This window comes from Salvelinus fontinalis, chromosome 13 (assembly GCF_029448725.1).
Source record: "Salvelinus fontinalis isolate EN_2023a chromosome 13, ASM2944872v1, whole genome shotgun sequence".
Lineage (NCBI taxonomy): Eukaryota > Metazoa > Chordata > Actinopteri > Salmoniformes > Salmonidae > Salvelinus > Salvelinus fontinalis.
In genome coordinates, this window is record NC_074677.1 from 34,942,876 (window position 1) to 34,964,374 (window position 21,499).

General features: G+C 44.2%; 1 protein-coding gene across 1 annotated transcript; it reads right to left on the minus strand.

Moving 5' to 3' along the window:
• Positions 1–8,018: 8,018 nt before the first annotated feature.
• uprt (uracil phosphoribosyltransferase (FUR1) homolog (S. cerevisiae)) lies at positions 8,019–11,621 on the minus strand. Its single transcript, XM_055942552.1, has 7 exons — positions 10,960–11,621; positions 10,390–10,432; positions 10,189–10,258; positions 9,991–10,053; positions 9,599–9,760; positions 8,764–8,862; positions 8,019–8,620 (listed from the first exon to the last, which is right to left on the minus strand). The coding sequence occupies exons 1-7, from the start codon at positions 11,247–11,249 to the stop codon at positions 8,514–8,516; spliced, it is 834 nt and encodes a 277-aa protein (XP_055798527.1). The 5' UTR covers positions 11,250–11,621; the 3' UTR covers positions 8,019–8,513.
• Between the last annotated feature and the right edge of the window lie 9,878 nt (positions 11,622–21,499).

Here is a 21,499-nt window from a genome sequence, read left to right on the forward strand (position 1 = left end):
TCGTCAAGAGCCAAAGGCCGGTTTGGGTAGTTCAGACGAAAGATCTTAAGGAAGTGATTGAGGTGGAAACTGGTTATGGGGATTCTAACCTATGGTTAGAATGGATTTAGTATACAGCCAGATCAGTAGCGAAAGAAGAATGTTATGTCTGCGCCACAGCAAAACCTCAGTTGACAACTATCCCCTTTCCATGTGATGGAATTGATTCACCCAGGTGAATGGCCTGTGTGGTAAAGCTGTTCATGAAGGCAGGGAAGCCAGACAATGACAGTTGCATTGATCTGCATTATCTGTATCCCCATGTGCCCAGGAAATCCAGACTTCCCCCTTTCATAGTTACAGGAGAACATTACTATTGTATGGCTCGGTACATCACACACGGATGGGACGTAGGGGAAGTAAGAACATGCAATAGGATAGCATTAGATATGTTACTAGCTGAGAAGGGAGGGGCCTGCGTGATATTTGGAACAATGTGCTGTACCTTCATCCCAAATAACACGGCTCCAGACGGATCAGTGACCAAGGCCCTGGCTGGTTTAACTAGCAGAAATCTCTGGGGTAGATACTTCTCGGACAAGTTGGTTTGACAGTATGTTTGGAAAATGGAAAAATGTCATGATCACTGTGTTGTGGGCAACCTTCACCTGTGTAACTGTGTTAGCTTTGTGCGGATGTTGCGTGAGAGGTCTCATTTCCAGGACTCTGGAGAAATCGATGACGCAACAGATGGTAAGATGCGGACCGATTCTGAGCTCTGACCAGTGGAATGATGAATACATGACCTAGTAGATGGACCTGGCTCCTTCATTTATGAGGAGCCTATGTTACATGAGACCATTTTAATGTTTAGGTTTCTTCTTGTGTTGATGTTTAGACTGTTTTTTGATGAAGATTATAATGAAAATCCTGATAAGAAGAGTTATGATTCTGATGTAGGCCTAGAACAGTCATTGTAAATACATATATTGGTCTTTGTGTGGTTGATTTTGGATACAATAGATATTTCTAATAAAAATAGATGTGTGATTGTGTGTATAATATCTAGTCAAAGGGTGATTGTTATGATTTTTATGAATTATGACTAAATTATGTATACATTTAACGTAGAACTATAACTAACAGAATTCTACCCTGTCACTGTATGATTGTATGACATTTATTAGAATCATAAATCTATAAATCTGATGTGTGTAGTTTTAGTCAGAATTAGAACAAGGACTTTTTGTTCCTTTTTAGTATGTAAGCAGGGTGCAAGTGTGAAACAAATGATAAGAGGCGCTATCGACAGACAAGCTGTACTACTGTGTTCCTCTCAGGACATTCTGTCCCCACCCAGGGAGGGGAGAGACCTTGGGCTTGTAGTAGATTGTATAACAGGTGGCAGACAATGTATGAGAAGGAGAAGACTTGTGAACTATATTGTCATTGTCTTAGAGGAGGGACAGTTATGACGAAATGAGAGGTATATAAACCAATATACATGTAAGGATGGGCAGCGCTCTCGTAAATAAACATGCTGACTATGGTAGACTGGCCTCTGTCTGTTTCATTTTAATAAGAACCTTACAAATTCTTAGTAACAGACAGAGTATTTTAATTGAAGTTCAGTTTATGAACATTGAGAACAAAATTATCATGACAAGGACAACAACCTCTCCCTCAATGTCAGCAAGACCACCCCCATCCACATTGATGGGGCTGTAGTGGAGCGGGTCGAGTGCTTCAAGTTCCTCGATGTCCACATCACTAAGGAATTAACACCTCTTCCCCCCCAGGAGGCTGAAAAAATTTGGCATGGGGCCTCAGATCCAAAAAAAGTTCTATAGCTGCACCAATGAGAGCATCTTGACTTGCTGCACCACTGCTTGGTACGACAACTGCAAGGCACCCGACCGCAAGGCACTGCAGAGGGTGGCGAGCTCCCTACCATCCAGGACCTCCAATACCAGGCGGTGTCAGAGGAAGGCCCCAAAAATTGTCAAGGACTCCAGCCACTCAAGCCATAGACTGTTCTCTCTGCTACCGCACGGCAAGCGGTACCAGTGCACCAAGTTTGGAACCAACAGAATCGTGAACAGCACTACTTCTAAGCCTTAAAACTGCTTAACTTCTATTTCATCACAATCCCGGATCCGGGAGCACCCCCATCAGTAAAAAAGCTGACTAGCATAGCCTAGCATAGCGTCACAAGTAAATACTAGCATCTAAATATCATTAAATCACAAGTCCAAGACACCAGATGAAAGATACACATCTTGTGAATCCAGCCATCATTTCTGATTTTTAAAATGTTTTACAGGGAAGACACAATATGTAAATCTATTAGCTAACCACGATAGCAAAAGACACAACTTTTTTTCACACCATTTTTTTCCTGCATAGGTAGCTATCACAATTTCGACCAAATAAAGATATAAATAGCCACTAACCAAGAAACAACTTCATCAGATGACAGTCTGATAACATATTTATTGTATAGCATATGTTTTGTTAGAAAAATGTGCATATTTCAGGTATAAATCATAGTTTACCATTGCAGCCACCATCACAACTCTCACCAAAGCAACTAGAATAACTACAGAGACCAACGTGAATTACCTAAATACTCATCATAAAACATTTCTGAAAAATACACAGCGTACAGCAAATGAAAGACAAAGATATTGTGAATCCAGCCAATATTTCAGATTTTTTAAGTGTTTTACAGCGAAAACACAATATAGCATTATATTAGCTTACTACAATAGCCAACCACACAACAGCATTGATTCAAGCTAACAATAGCGATAACGAATAAACCAGCAAAAGATATACATTTTTTCACTAACCTTCTCAAACTTCTTCAGATGACAGTCCTATAACATCATATTACACAATACATATAGAGTTTGTTCGAAAATGTGCATATTTAGCAGCACAAATTGTGGTTATACAATGAGAATAGTAGCCAAGCTGCCAACAATATGTCGGGAGAAATCTTGGGAGAGGCACCTAATCTAATCAGTAACTAAATTTAAACTTGACTAAAAAATACAGGTTGGACAGCAAATGAAAGATATATTAGTTCTTAATGCAATCGCTGTGTTAGATTTTTAAAATGAACGTTACTACGACATACAGCGTACGTTAAAGCGAGACCGCACTGAAATTAATGGCGGAATATGAGTTTTACATTTTTCAACGGAACAACGAATTAACATCATAAATAGTTCTTGGGCAAGTTGTCCTTTTTCCAAAATAATCGTTGCTCGGTTGTAGATTGTCGTCTTCAACTTTGGAATTAGCAGTAAACATTAGCCATGTGGGCCAGACGTGCCCAACTCACTAGAACGCAGCACAAATAAATACCCGAAAATCGCAATATACTGATATAACTCGGTTTAAAATAACAACATTATGATGTCTTTAACACCTATATCGAATAAAATCAGAGCCGGATATATCTAAGGGCTATAACGGGAGCTTTCTAGAAAGCCATCCTGAGGTCTGTCTTGCGTCATGGTGAAGGAAAGAAAGAGAGGACCCCACGTTGCCAGCCCATTTATAAGGCCTCAGATCTGCCTAGCAACTCCATTTCAATTCTCACTATTTGCTGACATCCAGGGGAAGGCGTATGCAGTGCATCTCAACCAATAGAAGACATGCAAATTAATAAACCGACCTCAGAACAGCCTGCAGATTTCAGATTTGTCACTTCCTCATAGGAAAATTGCTCCAACTCGAGTTCTGTTTTACTCACAGATATAATTCAAACGGTTTTAGAAACTAGAGTGTTTTCTATCCAATAGTAATAATAATATGCATATTGTACGAGCAAGAATTGAGTACGAGGCAGTTTAATTTGGGAACGAAATTATTACAAAGTGCAAACAGCACCCCCTATTGAGAAAAGGTTAACAAGACTGCTAAATAGCTAATCAAATGGACACACCCACTGGAGTCTACCCACACACTCACACACAAATGCATAATGACGACACACACACTCACCTCATACTCTGCTGCTACTGTCTTATCTATCCTGTTGCCTAATCACTTTACCTCTACCTATATATTTTTCTATTTAACTAGGCAAGTCAGTTAAGAACAAATTCTTATTTCCAATGACGGCCTACCCCGGCCAAACCCTAAACCGGACGACGCTGGGTCAATTGTGCGCCGCCCTATGGCTCACAATCACGGCCGGTTGTGATATAGCCTGGAATCGAACCAGGGTCTATAGTGACGCCTCTAGCACTGAGATGCAGTGCTTTAGACCGCTGCACCACTCGGGAGCCCCGTATATGTACAGTACGTACTGTAGCTACCTCAATTACCTCGTACCCCTGCAATCAACTCGGCACTGATACTCCCTGTATATAGCCATGTTATTGCTATTCGTTATACACTGTGTATTTATTCCTCATTTCACTATTTATTTTTTATTATTACCTTTAACTCTGCATTTTTTGGAACTACCCGTAAGTAAACATTTCACTGTTAGTCTACACCTGTTGTTTACGAAGCATGTAACAAATACAATTTGATTTGAATATTCTTTGTGGCAGGAAATAGGACCTCTGATACCTACAGTTTAGTAAGTATCATTCCAGGCTGTGTTCCTTCCTCCATCTTGAATCTGGCCTCTGTGTTTGTTTCCTAGCCAGGGTGACGGTCACAATTTTCCCACCAGGAGCAACAATGAATCCCACAATCCATTATTAGCTAATGGGGGGTGGAGGGAGAAGGAGGCAGGATCTGAAGAGGAGAGCTTGGGTAAGTCCAGCCCAGCAGGCCAGGGGAATCCAAGGTGCTACTCTGGGCCCGGTTTCCCAAAAGCATCTTAAGGCTAAGTTCATCATTAGAACCATGTAGCTCTAACAATGAACTTAACCTTAAGATGCTTTTGGGAAACCGTCCCGGTCATTAGAATAGAATAAAACACTTCAGTTACAACCAATCCAAGGCAATTAATGTAGATGGACATCTTGGAGAGGTGCCGAACACTTTCCAGCAGAGAAGAGCTCTGTGGTGCCTCACCCGAGGATTACATAACCAGCTACTGTTCATCTGCCTGTGATTGGGTGAATGGCTTATACGTTTAGTGAGCCCTTGGAGCAATAGGAAGGATAATATGGTAAACAGTTTCTAGGTGTCTATGGCAACTGGAAGTTATGTTTTTCTCCCTGATTTAATGGCTAATACAGTACTTGGTAGAAACCTAAGAGACTAGTTGCGCTGACAATGACGACATACCTTGGTGGTGGTCACGGAACCAAAAAATGACTGGATATAAAAGCAGTTTCCCATATTTAAAGCTATTCTAATGGGCCTTTGTCTTGATTGAATCTGATCCCTGGTTTTGGGAAATCACCATGTCCGTTAATGTCTAATTCATCAACGTAAGTGTATGACTACCAGCAGTCCAGTAACAACCACACTCACGCATTGACTTGTGAGGTACGTATTGATATAACCTAATTACAGGTACTCACTCAATCATTGTAAAGACACACCACATGTTCGTTCACTGGTGTACCTATTGGTAATCTACATGTAATAGCAGTCCTGAAATAGGATAGGTTGGTTAGTATGATGACAGGCAGCCTTGTTAAATGGTCTGTGGATGAGACGGCTTTCTCGCTCTGAGCTTTTGGAAAGTACACTCTTAGATTTGATTAATTGTTCAAATTAAGTGGTTATTTTCCTCTCATTTTATCCCAGACAGATAGACTCCTTAGAAGTCAAATTATCACAGTGAACGAAGAGCTGGCGACTGATTAAAAACAATCATGCGCTCTATCCTTTCCACTTACAGACTTAAGAATGACATTCAACACAATGTAATGTGCATGAAAATCATGCCAGGCCACCAGAAAGTGTGCAGGTGTAGTGCTACCTAGTGGCCATAGGGTTTATCATGGTGAGCGCTTGACAAAGTGCATAATCATATCTCAGAAAACAAGGAACTGGGGGACTGAAATGTGTTTGCAGAGGTATTGTGTTGTTTCTGTCCGTGTTTGGGGGTATTGACATTTGATCTATTGCATAATTTCAGCTCCTCTGAGACCTCCCTGATGTCAATAAGAACAGAGCCAGTGAGTCATGGGGAGAAAGACTTATGAAGTGGGATTGGTAGAATCTGGTGAGGGACTTCTGTCAGTGACAATGTTTTATTCTAAGTGTTTGCATGATATGAGGAATATGTTCAAAATCTTTACTTCTTTGTGGTTATTAGCTAGTAGTAACTCGTTTGTCTCAATAGCATTTGGGCCAGGCAGGCATATGTGAAGATGACTCTTCTTCCCATACAAAGATGATACATTCCAACCTCAAACTCACTCTGAAAGAAAAGGGGTATGCTTTGTCAATACATCCAATAGACTGAATAATTTATCAGAATGTAGTTAATCATTTACTGTTGTATATGGGTTTTATCTGTGTATTCTTTATTTTTTTCTTCAATAATACAAAACATACAAACAGCATACAGACACCGAAACCTCAACGACATCACACCCCCATCGCCCACATCACGGCCTCAAACTGCATCATTTTGTTTCTCTGTCGCCCACGCACTTTCAACATTTAGATAATAAAGCATTTGACCTTTTCATTGTGTTAACGATGGAGGATTGACGATTCCTTGACTACACATAGATGTCATAAGGGCAATGTAATTCTGAGCTTCTTTTTCTAGCCTTTTCCACTCTGAAATGTCCAAATTGCACATTCCATCAAATTGCACTTCAGATCTGGTCAGAGTTTCTCTTGATTGGTTTGTGTCTTTTCAGTGTTATGATACATTAAAACTGTTTGTGGCAATAATAATAATGACAACACACAAAAAAAGACAAAAGAATCAGAGTATGTGAGCAGAGCTGGAGCGGAGCGTGCCCTTTTGACTGGAGCGCGGAGCGAGATTCCCTAAGGCTGGAATGTCGGCCTTCTCGCCCGCTCCAATTTCACTCAAGTAGCGCTCACTTCAAGGACATGGCTGGCATAGCATGCATTTGTAGTCTACTTGTGCTGCTATAGCTCTAAATATTTTCATAAAGAAACTGATAAAACACACAGGCGCAAAATCAAGGTGACTTAAAGATGAGGACCAAGAGCAAGAGAGGGATTGTGGTGATGTAGTGTCCACAACTAAAGAATCATTGTGGAAACAAAACGTATCCTGAAAGCACGATGGTGTACTTAAGTGCACATGCTAAAAGAAAGGAACTAAGTGTGTCATTGTAGCAAAGTATTTATAAACAAAAAATAAGATCTTAAGTTAATTTTTGTTCTGTTACATATATCTATCTCTATACACACACACCCACAATAGGCCATAATTGATTTTGGCCCAATAAGCCTGGCATATTCCAACATTCAAGGAGCTTTCTGTTTTGATTGGGTTACTTTGCCTAAAAACCTTTAGGCCTACCAATAGAAAAAAATATACAACTCTGCATCACTACCCAGCTTGGCAAGAGTGGCCAAAAGGGTGTTTAGCATCCCCAGTGGCTCTGCAAGCGCAGAGAGGATATTTTCTGCTGCTGGCCTGCTCTCCACGCATCACCACATGAGCGTGAAGCCACAAACTGGCCAAACAGATGTTTCTAAAAAATAAATTCAAAAGGCACTGTAGACTTAGCCTAATAATGTTTTCATTTAATTTGTATTTAATTCTAAATCACAGCCTATATTCACAATTTATAGACTAATGATTGAATGCAACTAAACGTTGTTTAAATGCTGAGCGCTTTGTCCCTACCAGCCTATTGTGTCGCACTCGCAAATGCTCCACAATGTATTTCTTTGTAGGCTATAGCTTTGAAATAATATAGCCTAAATAATATTGTTCCTTCTTAGGCTCCTGACCTTTTGAGTGCTGTTTAATATGACAAGTAGCCTATTTGAAATGATGAGCGCTTCTTACATTCACCTTTTCATGTTTATTATAATACTTTTCATTCAAATCATATGGTTTGGTTTCAATACTTAAAAACCAAATGCTAGGTCCAGGTAGTCAAAAAAAGAGATGCGTGTTGGTTAAATGGTGATTTTAATGAATGGAGAGAATTGAGCGGCATTTTGTCTCCCCTGTGAGTGCGGAGAGGTATTTAGCAGAGTGGTTGGAAAGGACGTGACGAGCAGGATTTCCGACTGCTCAACTCAGCTCACATACTTTGAATAGAATATATAGAAAAAAATATATTTAAATTATTTAGACTTTCTAATGAGGAAAAACAACCTAGAATGAACTACCATTACTGAATAAATAAAATGTCAGCAGTACATGCAAGCTCGCTAGACTAGTTCCTAAAAGACCTACATGGAATGTGCTTTTTTTGTTTCCAGGAAAATCTTTGCATTGTTTTTGTCAGACTGAGGAGCACACGTTAAGGCGGCGTACACAGCAAAGCAAGAATCTTCAGCAGGGTAACAACTCCTTTTCAAATAAGTGGACAAACTGACAGAGGGACCATTCAATGGTTGATTCTCATAGTATGGTGTCCCATTGAATGGCCCTGGAGGGCTGACTAGTCTGTCCCAAAGTACCTCTGGCCAAAGTGTGTGGGAGCCACAGGGTGCACCTCGGTGGTCAATATGGTGATTTCTGGGAACTCTTGAATTATGGATTTGGCACCTGGTGAGATGACAACCATTAGACTTGCAGTGCTTTCAATAAAACTGAAAGAATGGAAAACAGGCTGTAGTATGAAACCCCAGAATTTTTAACATTACAGAATCTACTTCGATATTAAGCAAGGGACTGTAGGTGAGGCGTACCGTGAGGGGTGGAGAAGAGACTCAGGAGGATAATATGTTTGGGCTGAAGACCATGTTCAGTCAGAACTCTCACAGCCTCAATCACTGTGTTACCTGTACCTGAAGGCAGAACATGTATAGATAGCATAAACACAGGACAGATATCACCGTGACTTGACAGAAGAACAGGCAACATTATAGAAGTATTGAAGAAAAGTCTGCCCTTACTAGCCTTGTGATCATTACTATGACTCATCTGCTGCTACTTTCTATAAAAGAACAAAATGTAATTTTGATTTCTCAAGGCAGTTTTTCATCCTTTCAGAGAGGGACGTTAGTTAGAGGACAAAAATATGAACATTACTTCTCTCTGTGGCTTCATTTGTCCTATTTATCATTTTCATGGCCTTGCAGTGAGCTCTTTATGGTTTACCCCAAGCAGATAAACTTGTAATTATTTTCTTGGGGTAAATTATGCTGAAAAATATGCAGCATGCTAACTACTAAGGTCATTATCAGAGCCGAATAAAAGATGCCTATGATTACGCTATTGTCTTGCTAACGGGAGCAATTAAGTCTTCATTTCTGGTTCATTAAAAAAGAGACAGTTCTTCAGGCCCAGGGCAGGGCAACACTTCACCTGGACTCTTTGTCCTCAAGAGGAGTTAGTACTGTATTGAGACTGTCTATTAGTGCTTTTCCACGGCAGGGTTTTACAACGTGCTTGGCCTAAAGACATTTGTTGTTTACATGCGTGTAATCCCCCTGGACTATGATTAAGGATGGGGAATGTGAGTACTACTCTCTCCATACTTACTGAGAATGGGGTACACAAGTACTGTATATCCATACTCACTGAGAATGGGGTACATGAGGAGGACTTTCCTCCTGCTGATGTCTGGGGGGAACTTTGCATAGTAGACTTTGGCCTTCTGGGTGTCCTCGTCACTCTGGATTAGGATCTTACCGATACGGATGGACCGGCAGCAGTCTCTGAGGCCCTGCTCCATGGCCTCGCCTACACACACAGCAATTAATAGATGTTGAATTCAACTCAATTCATTCAAGGGAAACCTCATACAAGATGTAGTAATGGTGAGCAAGTCAAACAGTCAAACTGATAGGTCAAACAGTTGAGTGGATAGCACTAGGTATGTCAGGTATAGGCAAGTCCACCAGCCAGGGATTCTATTCAGAGACCAATTCAGATTAATCTTCCTTTAATATCCCATATGATCAGTGCCTTACCACTTCTCATAATGCTGACACCGCAGTTGCCTTTTTCAAACTTGACACCATCATATTTATGCCCTGAAGAAGAGGGGGAAGGGGGGAGCGATTGAAATACAGTTCTGTTCTTGGTGAAAAATTTAACAGTAATCCTGTAATACACAGTATTCGCCCAATTTCTATAATTTCTGACGAATTTCATCTAATAGGTCTAACCTGTAGGAGTGGTCACTGTACACTCGCTGTATGGCAGCTGATTGAGTCCCTCTTCAACCACTAGTCTGATCTGTGGACAAACAGAGTGGGTCAAAACAATACAGTGTGCATTATACAAATGAGTCATTCAATTAAAAACATCATATATTAGTATTTAACCTAGAGTAAAAACAAGTGTCAATTGAACCAAGACATTCTTACCAATCTATCAGCGCAAAATACAAAATCTCCCCTGCTAGTAGACCTGTAAAAGAACAAGAATAACATGTATGCTTACAGTAAGGGTTACATAAGAGGAAATCAATGCATGATCCACTTTCACACACCCCAAAAAATGGCCTATTCGTGGTATCACTCAAATTGTGATTAGTGTACTCATTCAATGTTCTGTTATCAGTATCGTCTATTGTTGTCAGTAGGTCTAACATTATTTGTATTAAACCTCATGCTAGACAAGGAAGTTGTGGCCACTAGGCTACTACCAAGTAATGGGGCAGACTATAATGACATTTTGATTACATCTTCATATAAATAACCAGGTGTATTTACAGTTCTGGGTAACAAATCCCAGATAACGGTACCGTAACCATATAAGTGCAGTGTAATATGACAGTTATAAATAGTAGCATGGCGTCGAATGGCCATTCCCTTGGTTTACGATGCATCATTCAATTCCACATTATTAGACAGTTATCTGGTGCATGATAATACAGGTCCATTATCTGTCAGATTATGTTGTTGCTATCTTTTTGACAAAATATGATGACTCACTTGTCTCTAATGATGGTCTGTAATTCTCGTATTTGGTCATTCAAAGGAAGCAGTTTTAATTGCGATCCGATCTGCCTCTGGAGTTCACTGTTGAATACATTTTCACAAGTTTCGGCGACTTCTGCATCTCTATTCGACTCTGTCAGAACGCTGTTTCCGCAGCTAGCAAATCGAACCTGCTTGGTGCTGCTCATTGCCGCGTGTTCTTGTCTGTCATTGTTGTTCAGCTGCTGATTTTGACAAGGCATTTTGATTTCAGTACCAATTCCGCTCTCAAAATACGTTTCCATAGAATTAAGAAAACGCTAAATAGTTGAGCAGTTTAGGCTCTCTGTGGTTTTGCTATTCATATAGCTAAATGTCTTGTTGGGCATTTTTGTCTCCCCTGATTCTGGGTGGCGGCCATTGGTTGGCCGCAGCAAAAATCCGAGAGGAAGAGGCGAAACGAGAGGGTTCACTCTCGCCTAAATCTGTTCAATAGAAGCCCTTAGCTTTTCTATATGCTTATTTTGGAACTTGTCGCCTGCCTTCCCGCTTCTGAAACAACGACTCATTGTTAGGGTGGAGACAAGAGTATCTCGTCATTATAAATATATCTATGTTAGTATAAACCTACAGGAACATAAACTTTGTAACAGGAAGTAACGTCACACCTGATTCTCGCCTCATAATGGCCAGAAATGATGTAGGTCTAGTACCGCTTGAGAGCGCATTGATCGACACTAGTTAACACAGCCACAGAGTCATAAATTGTATGAATGAGTTCTTATGTGAAAGTTTGAAAATAAGGTTTTAGGTTTACACAGTTTAGGAGATTTTTACAAGTTTGGTTCTATGAGATGATATCAGTCCGTTAACCTGACCTTTATGAATTATGAAGCCTTTGTGCTTGTTTTGATTACATAAATGCTTCAACATTCACAAAAAAGTGATGTTAGCTGATGAAGATATCATATAACAAAACATAGATCTTCTAAGCCTGTGTTTACTGACCACATACCTTATTTTCGGCATTTATCCAATAACACTACAAAAACGGTTAACCATGGTTATGTGAGCTATATGGATCACTCCAATATATTGGTATCACTCCGCAGCCGAGGGATACATCCGAGGTGAGGATTTGCAGATTTACTCCCGTGTTCACCTGTGTCACAGCTGGGGTCCGCCCCTATATATAGACCTCATGGCCGCAACACACATTCTCTACATCAAACCAACCGCAGAGGGAGGGAGGTGCCACATTTACCCGATAGTACCTAGCAAAGGTGCAAGAGGAAGCCCAGCTGGCCGCAGCACAGATATCAGCGAGGGGCACTCCTCTCAGTAAAGCACAGGATGCATCCACACCTTGTTATGAATGTGCCACCACAGATCCCAGCACTGGCCTGTCAGCTAGGGGGTATGTGTAACGGATGTGAAATGGCTAGCTAGTTAGCGGGTACGCGCTACTAGCGTTTCAATCAGTTACGTCACTTGCTCTGAAACCTAGATGTAGTGTTGCCCCTTGCTCTGCAAGGGCCGCGGCCTTTGTGGAGTGATGGGTAACGATGCTTCGTGGGCGACCGTTGTTGATGTGTGCAGAGGGTCCCTGGGTCGCGCCCGTGTCGGGGCGAGGGGACGGTTAAAAGTTATACTGTTACATATGCTGTCATAATTGTGTCCACGATCCAGTGATAGAGCCTCTGCTTTGATAACCCAGCCCCCAGGACTCTCTCACCATAGCAGACAAAGAGCTGGTCTGTTGTTCTCACTGACTGTGTCCTCTCCACATAGGCAGCTAGTGCCCGCACAGGGCACAGCATGCCAGAGAGAGGCCCAGACTCCCCCGCCACTGCCGGGATGTTGTAAGCAGACAGGATAAAAGGGATGGAAACATGCCTGTCTGAGAGCCTTCAGGAGGAATGAAGGGTTCGGGCGGAGAGATACTCCTCCCACCGGGGTCCATCCGGTAGCACTCAGAACTTACCGAAAGAGCATGGAGCTCACCCACCCTCTTCATGGAAGCAATCACTACTAAGAAAGCCACCTTAGAGAGGTGTTTCAGGGAGGCAGACTCAAACGGTTCAAAAGGCGGCTTTGCCAAAGCTGCCAAGACCACATCCAGATCCCAGCTCTCCATTGAGTGGATCCTAGCTGGACGCAGGCGACGAACCCCCTTCATAAACCTGGAGACCAAGGGGTGGTGCCCCACTGGCCTGTCCATCCACCCCACATGGCAGGCAGATATAGTGGCCAAATACCCTCTGTGTTGAGGCCCTCATCCAAGCAAGACTGCAGGTATTGGAGGACATACTGCACCCCACATGACTCGGGCACAACCTCAATACCAGTACAGCAAGAGCAGAACCGCCGCAAGCGCAACTGGTATGCCGCGGTTGTAGCCGGGGCCCCTGCGATCTGCATGGCGTACATTACACCCCCCTGTAGTCCTAACATGGACCACTGGTGCCGTTCAGTGGCCAAGCCCACAGACTGAGGCAGTACGGACTCAGATGCCAGAGTTCCCCCGGCCTGAGACAGCAAGGTGTCCCAGACAACAGGGACAGGAGAAGGCTGAACCAGGGTCGTCTGGGCCAGTATGGGGCCACCAGCAGCAGACGATGCTCCGTCATCCTGGTCCTGTCCAGCATAGCCTGGATCAGGAGAAAAGGGGGGAATGCGTAAGCTCCAGCTCTGGCCAATCGTGAGCCAGAGCATCCAAGCCCAGAGGCCCTGGTGGCTCCGACATGGAGTACCACAGGGGGCAGTGTGCATTGTCCAGGGAGGCAAACAGGTCCGCCTGCCCTCTCCCGAACTTGTCCCACAGGTGCTGCACCACCTGGGGATGTAAGCTCCAGTCCCAAGGTGGCAGGCCCTCCCTTGAGAGCATATCCGCTGCCACATTCAGGATGCCAGGTACGTGCGCTGCGCGTAGAGACAGTAGACAGCCCTGAGAAGGAGCTCCCGTGCTATAAGATGGACCCCTACCCGGGACAACAGCACTGCCCTCCCCTCTGCTACTCGCCCAAGCCTTCCCCATTTCTCTTTCTCCCAAATACAGTCAGCTGATGTTCTTAATGAGCTGCAAAATCTGGACCCTTACAAATCAGCCGGGCTAGATAATCTGGACCCTTTCTTTCTAAAACTATCTGCTGAAATTGTTGCCACCCCTATTACTAGCCTCTTCAACCTCTCTTTCGTGTCGTCTGAGATCCCCAAAGATTGGAAAGCAGCTGCGGTTATCCCCCTCTTCAAAGGGGGGGACACCCTTGACCCTAACTGCTACAGACCTATATCTATCCTACCCTGCCTTTCTAAGGTCTTCGAAAGCCAAGTCAACAAACAGATTACCGACCATTTCGAATCACACCACACCTTCTCCGCTATGCAATCTGGTTTCAGAGCTGGTCATGGGTGCACCTCAGCCACGCTCAAGGTCATAAACGATATCGTAACCGCCATCGATAGGAAACAATACTGTGCAGCCGTATTCATTGACCTGGCCAAGGCTTTTGACTCTGTCAATCACCACATCCTCATTGGCAGACTCGACAGCCTTGGTTTCTCTAATGATTGCCTCGCCTGGTTCACCAACTACTTCTCTGATCGAGTTCAGTGTGTCAAATCGGAGGGTCTGTTGTCCGGGCCTCTGGCAGTCTCTATGGGGGTGCCACAGGGTTCAATTCTTGGACCGACTCTCTTCTCTGTTTACATCAATGATGTCGCTCTTGCTGCTGGTGATTCTCTGATCCACCTCTACGCAGACGACACTATTCTGTATACTTCTGGCCCTTCTTTTGACACTGTGTTAACAACCCTCCAGGCGAGCTTCAATGCCATACAACTCTCCTTCCGTGGCCTCCAACTGCTCTTAAATACAAGTAAAACCAAATGCATGCTCTTCAACCGATCGCTGCCTGCTCCTGCCCGCCTGTCCAACATCACTACTTTGGACGGCTCTGACTTAGAATATGTGGACAACTACAAATACCTAGGTGTCTGGTTAGACTGTAAACTCTCCTTCCAGACCCACATCAAACATCTCCAATCCAAAGTCAAATCTAGAATTGGCTTCCTATTCCGCAACAAAGCATCCTTTACTCATGCTGCCAAACATACCCTTGTAAAACTGACCATCCTACCAATCCTCGACTTCGGTGATGTCATTTACAAAATAGCCTCCAAAACCCTACTCAATAAATTGGATGCAGTCTATCACAGTGCCATCCGTTTTGTCACCAAAGCCCCATATACTACCCACCACTGCGACCTGTACACTCTCGTTGGCTGGCCCTCGCTTCATACTCGTCGCCAAACCCATTGGTTCCAGGTCATCTACAAGACCCTGCTAGGTAAAGTCCCCCCTTATCTCAGCTCGCTGGTCACCATAGCAGCACCTACCCGTAGCACGCGCTCCAGCAGGTATATCTCTCTAGTCACCCCCAAAACCAATTCTTCCTTTGGACGCCTCTCCTTCCAGTTCTCTGCTGCCAATGACTGGAACGAACTACAAAAATCTCTGAAACTGGAAACACCTATCTCCCTCACTAGCTTTAAGCACCAGCTGTCAGAGCAGCTCATAGATTACTGCACCTGTACATAACCCATCTACAATTTAGCCCAAACAACTACCTCTTTACCTACTGTATTTATTTATTAATTTATTTTGCTCCTTTGCACCCCATTATTTCTGTCTCTACTTTGCACTTTCTTCCAATGCAAACCAACCATTCCAGTGTTTTTTTTAGTTTTTATTTTACTTGCTGTGTTGTACTCACTTCGCCTCCATGGCCTTTTTATATTTTTATTTATTTATACATATATCTGTTTGCCTTCACCTCCCTTATCTCACCTCACTTGCTCACATTGTATATAGACTTATTTTTTTTTTTTTTTTTTTTTTTTTTTTCACTGTATTATTGACTATATGTTTGTTTTTACTCCATGTGTAACTATGTGTTGTTGTATGTGTCGAACTGCTTTGCTTTATCTTGGCCAGGTCGCAATTGTAAATGAGAACGTGTTCTCAATTTGCCTACCTGGTTAAATAAAGGTTAAATAAAAAAATAAAATAAAGGTGGTGGGACCTCAGTCCACCCAGATGGTTGATGTAAGCCACCACTGTTGCGTTGTCCGTTCTCACCAGGACATGTCTTCCCTTCAGATGTGGAAGGAAAGACTGCAGGGCCAGCAGTACTGCTCGGAGCTCTAGTGTATTTAATGTGCCTGCCGCTCCAAGAGGGTAGCCAACAGCCGCTGGCCGACCTGCCGTTGGTCACACCCCCCCAGCCGATCTGGGAGGCGTCTGTGCTGACCAGCTCACGGCGGCACATCCTCAGCATCTCCACCCCACCTGAGAAAGGAGCGACAATACCCTGAGGCACTGCGCGGTCACCCGCAGCTGGCGGTAACGGTGGCGCAGCCGGTGGGAGCTGAACCACCGTTAAAGAGGCCGGATATGGAGCAGGCCCAGGGGAATCAGCAACGAGGCCGCTGTCAGCAACCTCAACAGGCGTTGGCAGGTCAGGGTGGATACCACCCGCCCCTGCCGAAAGCGGTCGAGGCAAGATAAGATCGCCTGGAACCTTCTGGTGGGCAGGCGTGCTCCCATGAGGACTGAGTCCAGTTCCTGCCGGAGCCCAACTCTACTCTAGGGCACCGAGCGCCTGGGCCTCCCAGGCACGTCCCTATGGCGGTGACGGTTGGCAGGTTGTTGCTCCACCGCATGCTGTGCCCCTCCCCGCTGTCGTCCCTCAGCACGAGGCGATGGGACAGGAGAGGGACCACACCATTGTTCGGGTGCAGGTCAATCTGCCTTGGACCCAGGGCCTGAACCGTCTCATGGTCTCCCGGTCCTTCCGAACCTTATCGGTCTGCTCCAGAACATCATCAACCCCAGAACGTCATCAACCCCATGGTCAGTCGTCAGCCCTGGGGTGATGGGGAGAGTGGAAAATGTGCTCTGGAGAGCAGCTGGCAGACAGGATTGGGCCAGCCAGAGATGGCGCCGGGAGGTAACCACCTGCGCCATGGCCCGTCAGTTTGCGTGTGCCACATCCCTCTGGAGCAGGGAAAGCAGGCGAGACACCTCCATTGCGTCCCGGCGGAGCTCCTCTGTGCCCTCCTGTAGCCGGGGCAACAGAGTCTGCAGTTAGGCCGGCAGCAGCATGGTCGCGTTGGTAAGGCGGCCAAGAGAGCAGAGGGACCCATATGTGGCTTTCAAATCCGCATGAAAGACTACACGGGTCCCGACTTCAGTCGCGGATTCCGCACTATAATCTCCTTCCGGGAGGACCATGCATTCATGGTGTCCATGGTTGGGTACTCCCGGAGGCCGAGTGACTCTGCGCCCGCAACATAACGCCATGGTCCAATCTCTGCTGTGAGTCGGAAGCGTCCCCTGGCAGAGGCCCAGCTCTCCTGGAAGGCCTTGCGGAACTCAGCAGAGATTGGGACAGATGGAGTCATCACTGTCCACCAGTTTGATGACCAGTGCAGTGGCTACCCGAGTGAGTAGGCCCCTCATAGCCTCTCGAGCCGCTGGGGGTGATGAAGCCCCGCTGCCAGCTTCTGATGGCCTGTCAGCCTGGTAGTCCCGCTCACGGTGGTGAACAGTGCCAGCCTCGTCCCCCAGGAACAGCCTATCACTGGCCAATAGAGAACAGCTGTCATCGCCATCAAAGCTATCAACCTGAAGCAGGGCATGCACCCTCCGTTCAAGGTGTTCCAGCGGTCCAACTCCTGCCCCCGTCCAGGACTGGCAACAGATGGGCTTTAACTACGGTGGCTCCGGCCACGCTTCCTGGGAGGGGTACTGGGCCCAGTAGAGGGACTAACAGCTCGTTGGCGCACCACTCCTGAGGGAGGGAGCTCGTCTAGCCAACCCACTTGCGCACGGCCTCCAATCGCACCAGGCGCAGGCGCCAAACAAAACAGGCATCCAGTAGGGCGCTCCACTGCCCTCTCCACGTGGCTCAAACCCAGGCAGTGCATACACGAGGTATGCGGATCCCCAGGGGGATGCCACCATCACACCCGTCACAAAGGGAAGCCAGAAGCTCAGCCAAGCCTACAAGATCACGGAACAGGGGTCTGACGCCCTTGGAGAGCTTATGTCTGGACCTGCCTGGAGGAATAGGAACCCTGTGAGGGATAAATTACCCCGCACCTCTGCAAAGAAAACGGGGAAGACCCGTGTGGAAAAAGCAGGCAAACAAAAAAACTGCAACCAGGTAATGGATTTGATTTGTTTTACGCCAAATGCAATATCACCTCCGGTTTAATATCCAAGCAGTAAAAATAGCACCATATGATGGAGTAACTCTGTTATGGAACTCCAAAGTTAATGTCTCAACGTAGGGGAAAGCCCACCATGATACTCTTACACTCTGCAGTGGAAAGAACAAGAAAAAAAACCTGCAGGGTAATTAGCAGAGAACCCGTGCCTAAGGTGCAGAGAGCAACATGTTAAAGCAATTCACAACACACACAGAACAAGCCAGTCGACAAGTTGTGTAAGGTAAATTACAGTTTGTGGCAGCAAGAGCCACCATACTAATGGATGCACACGGAGTCATAGTGTAACGCTAACGAAACACAAGTACAACAAACCACGGGCAGAAGATACAGAACAACCGTGCACTGTGAGTTGAGCACTAAAGAGGGGCTGTGGCCAGCTGCTCCAGGCTGCAAACAGTCAGGGAGTATACTTCCACACAAGATATTACACTTACCAAGCGAACTTCAGAAAGTTTGTACCTCAAACCATACGGACGCCCGCCGAGAAAATGAAAGAGAACGTGTGTCGTGGCCATGGGGTCTATATATAGGGGTGTGACACAGGTGTACACGGGAGTAAATCTGTAAATCCTCACCTCGACTGTATCCCTCCGCCGCAGAGTGATATCAATATATTGGAGTGATCCAATATAGTGAAACATAACATGAATTTCCCCAGAGCTGGTGCCTTCAAAAAGAAGCCTTTACTATTGCTCTCTATATGCTATTTTCACATGCCCCATAAATCACAAATTCAAACCAATCTTCAGGTAATTAATATTTCCAGAAATTAAAACCAAATACCAGAACATGTTTGAATATGCCAACTTGTCTTGTCAATAAACGCTTTAGAAAGAACCCATTACATTAGAAGTTTATCGACAAAAATGCTTACTATTGAAACTCAGTATTTTTTTAACATGGTTCCAATAATGAAAATAAAAAGATCTTTCAAGTAGATCACCTGATCTAGTTAAACAAATATCTAGCCTCTTGATGAAAATAGACTCATCACCCTTTGGAAAACGTCAGAAGGTGTTGGTTCTTCTTTCGGGAGTGCTTTCGAAAATTAGTTTAGTTTTAGATTAGATATATTAACGCCATGTTGCAGTCTTAGGGTGCCATATTGCCTGGATTAGAGGAATTTGCACATGCATCTGAGACCGCAGTCATCCCAGTGGCAGCTGGCATTTGACAATAGGCAGCAGAGTAAATAGTCATGTTGGTATCCCTCTCTCTGCCTGCCTGACTGCGTCTCTACTGACAGACAAGTACCCCCAATCATCTGGAACCTGAGCTGCTGTTGTGTAGCACCACTTTACGCCACTAATTACGTTTTCAGAAAGGATACTAGTACTGGTACTCTCTTCACAACTGATGAGTTGTTGGTTTGAAGGTTGTGGACGGTCTCATATTTTCACCTGAAAGCTGTCTGTGTGTGTGTGTGTGTGTTGAAACATCTGATTTGGACTAGTGCCACATGAGAAGAAGACTGCAGGAACAACCTAGGTTGTGTCCTTCAGAGTTGAGCTTGCCAAATAATCATTGAGGGGAAGGAAGGTTACTCTTGTGGTTTGGCTAATTGGTAAATGATAATCTAATGCAAGGCCATTGATACTGATTGAGGGCAATGAGAGGGCAAACAGTTCCCTGTCACATACCACAAACTATACTCTAACTACCATTCATGTTTTTTTATGAATTCATATTTTATTTTTTTACAGTTTTGTGTAGGATGTCTGCTCATGGAACAGTTGTTTGTATGTCCTTTTCAAACAGGTATTAGAGCTGTTGATGGCATCCCCAGGGGTGATTGGCATAGTTAACAGCAGTGTGGGAGTTACATTGCTTTTCAAAGCACTCTGGTGATATGAGAAAATTATATTCCTATCACCTGACGTCTAATTTCTTGTCAAATTTCTCTGTAATTATTTGAATTTTATGAATGTTCATTGTATTGAAAAAGGCGGGGACAGAATCTCAAGAAGGTGGGAAGTATTGTTCATGGTGTGAGATTGTGTGATAAATCCGTAGAACTCCTCGTCAAATTAGAGGGACAAATGAAGATTGACGACAGACCATTAACACGATAGAATGTGCCCAGGGCTCCTGTGGCCCCTGTCAGGCGGTAGCTCCTAAACGATTAACACCATACTGTATGTGTGTGAAAAGCCTGTGAATAAACCTCTGTGCTCTGTTTCAATAGAATGTCTTAATTTGGCCTGAAAGACAATCACACAGACAACCTACATCTACACCATTTACTTTCTATTTCGCCTTCGTATTTTAATTTGCATTTAGGTGAATGTATCTTTAAAGATATTAAAGTCTCAATGTATGGTTTACCTTATGCATGGTGTAGGTAGAGAATGAGAGAGATAACGAGCATGTTTCTGTGTCAGGGAATAACAAGTATTCCCCTTCTCTTTTATTGAGATCTATTCAAGAGGTGACCAGCATGATGCCTGCCATGTTTTGATCTCCAGGCAGTGAAAGACCAGTTTCAGATGTCATGATGAAATACACCGAATTGGCACCAAGGCACCAAAACTGCATCAACCATGACAACCTCTCCCCTGGCAGCATGGCTGAGGAGCCAGCTTAGCTTAGTTGTCCCTTGGCAGGGGCTGGTTCCTCTCCGAAAGGTTGCTGAATCGTAGACAACAGCTGGTTTCTTACAGAAAAGCCATTTTAATGTTACTCTTATTTGCTGTGTATTGTCTAATTCTGCCCCTTCCCTGTCACTTAATGCAGGGTCTGGCTTTCCAATTGTTCACTTGCCTGTTAATTTGCTCAATTGTGACTGCAGGGTTGTTGGGTCTCAAAGTGAAATGTACCCGTAGACAAGGGGAAATTAGTGGCTTTGGCTTTTTTATATGACATCTAATATCTGTTGCGGTTGTTTTGATTGGACACGTACAGTGCATTCGTAAAGTATTCAGACCCCTTGACTTTTTCCACATTTGGTTATGTTACAACCTTATTCTAAAGTTGATTAAATACAAAAATGTCCTCAATCTACACACAATACCCCATATTGACAAAGCGAAAACAGGTTTTTAGAAATGTTTGCAAATTTATTACAAATAAAAAACAGATACCTTATTTGCATAAGTATTCAGACCCTTTGCTATGAGACTCGAAATTGAGCTCAGGTGCATCCTGTTTCCATTAATCATCCCTGGGATGTTTCTACAATTTGACTGGAGTCCACCTGTGGTAAATTCAATTGATTGGACATGATTTGGAAAGGCACACACCTGTCTACATAAGGTCCCAC

Excerpts from the sequence above, each read along its gene's own strand:
- uprt (XM_055942552.1), bottom strand. The coding sequence starts at position 11,249 with ATGGAAACGTATTTTGAGAGCGGAATTGGTACTGAAATCAAAATGCCT. Across the intron at positions 10,433-10,959 it reads CAGACCATCATTAGAGACAA|GTCTACTAGCAGGGGAGATT; the intron begins GTGAGTCATCAT and ends GTTCTTTTACAG. Across the intron at positions 8,621-8,763 it reads TCTCTTCTCCACCCCTCACG|GTGCCAAATCCATAATTCAA; the intron begins GTACGCCTCACC and ends TCATCTCACCAG.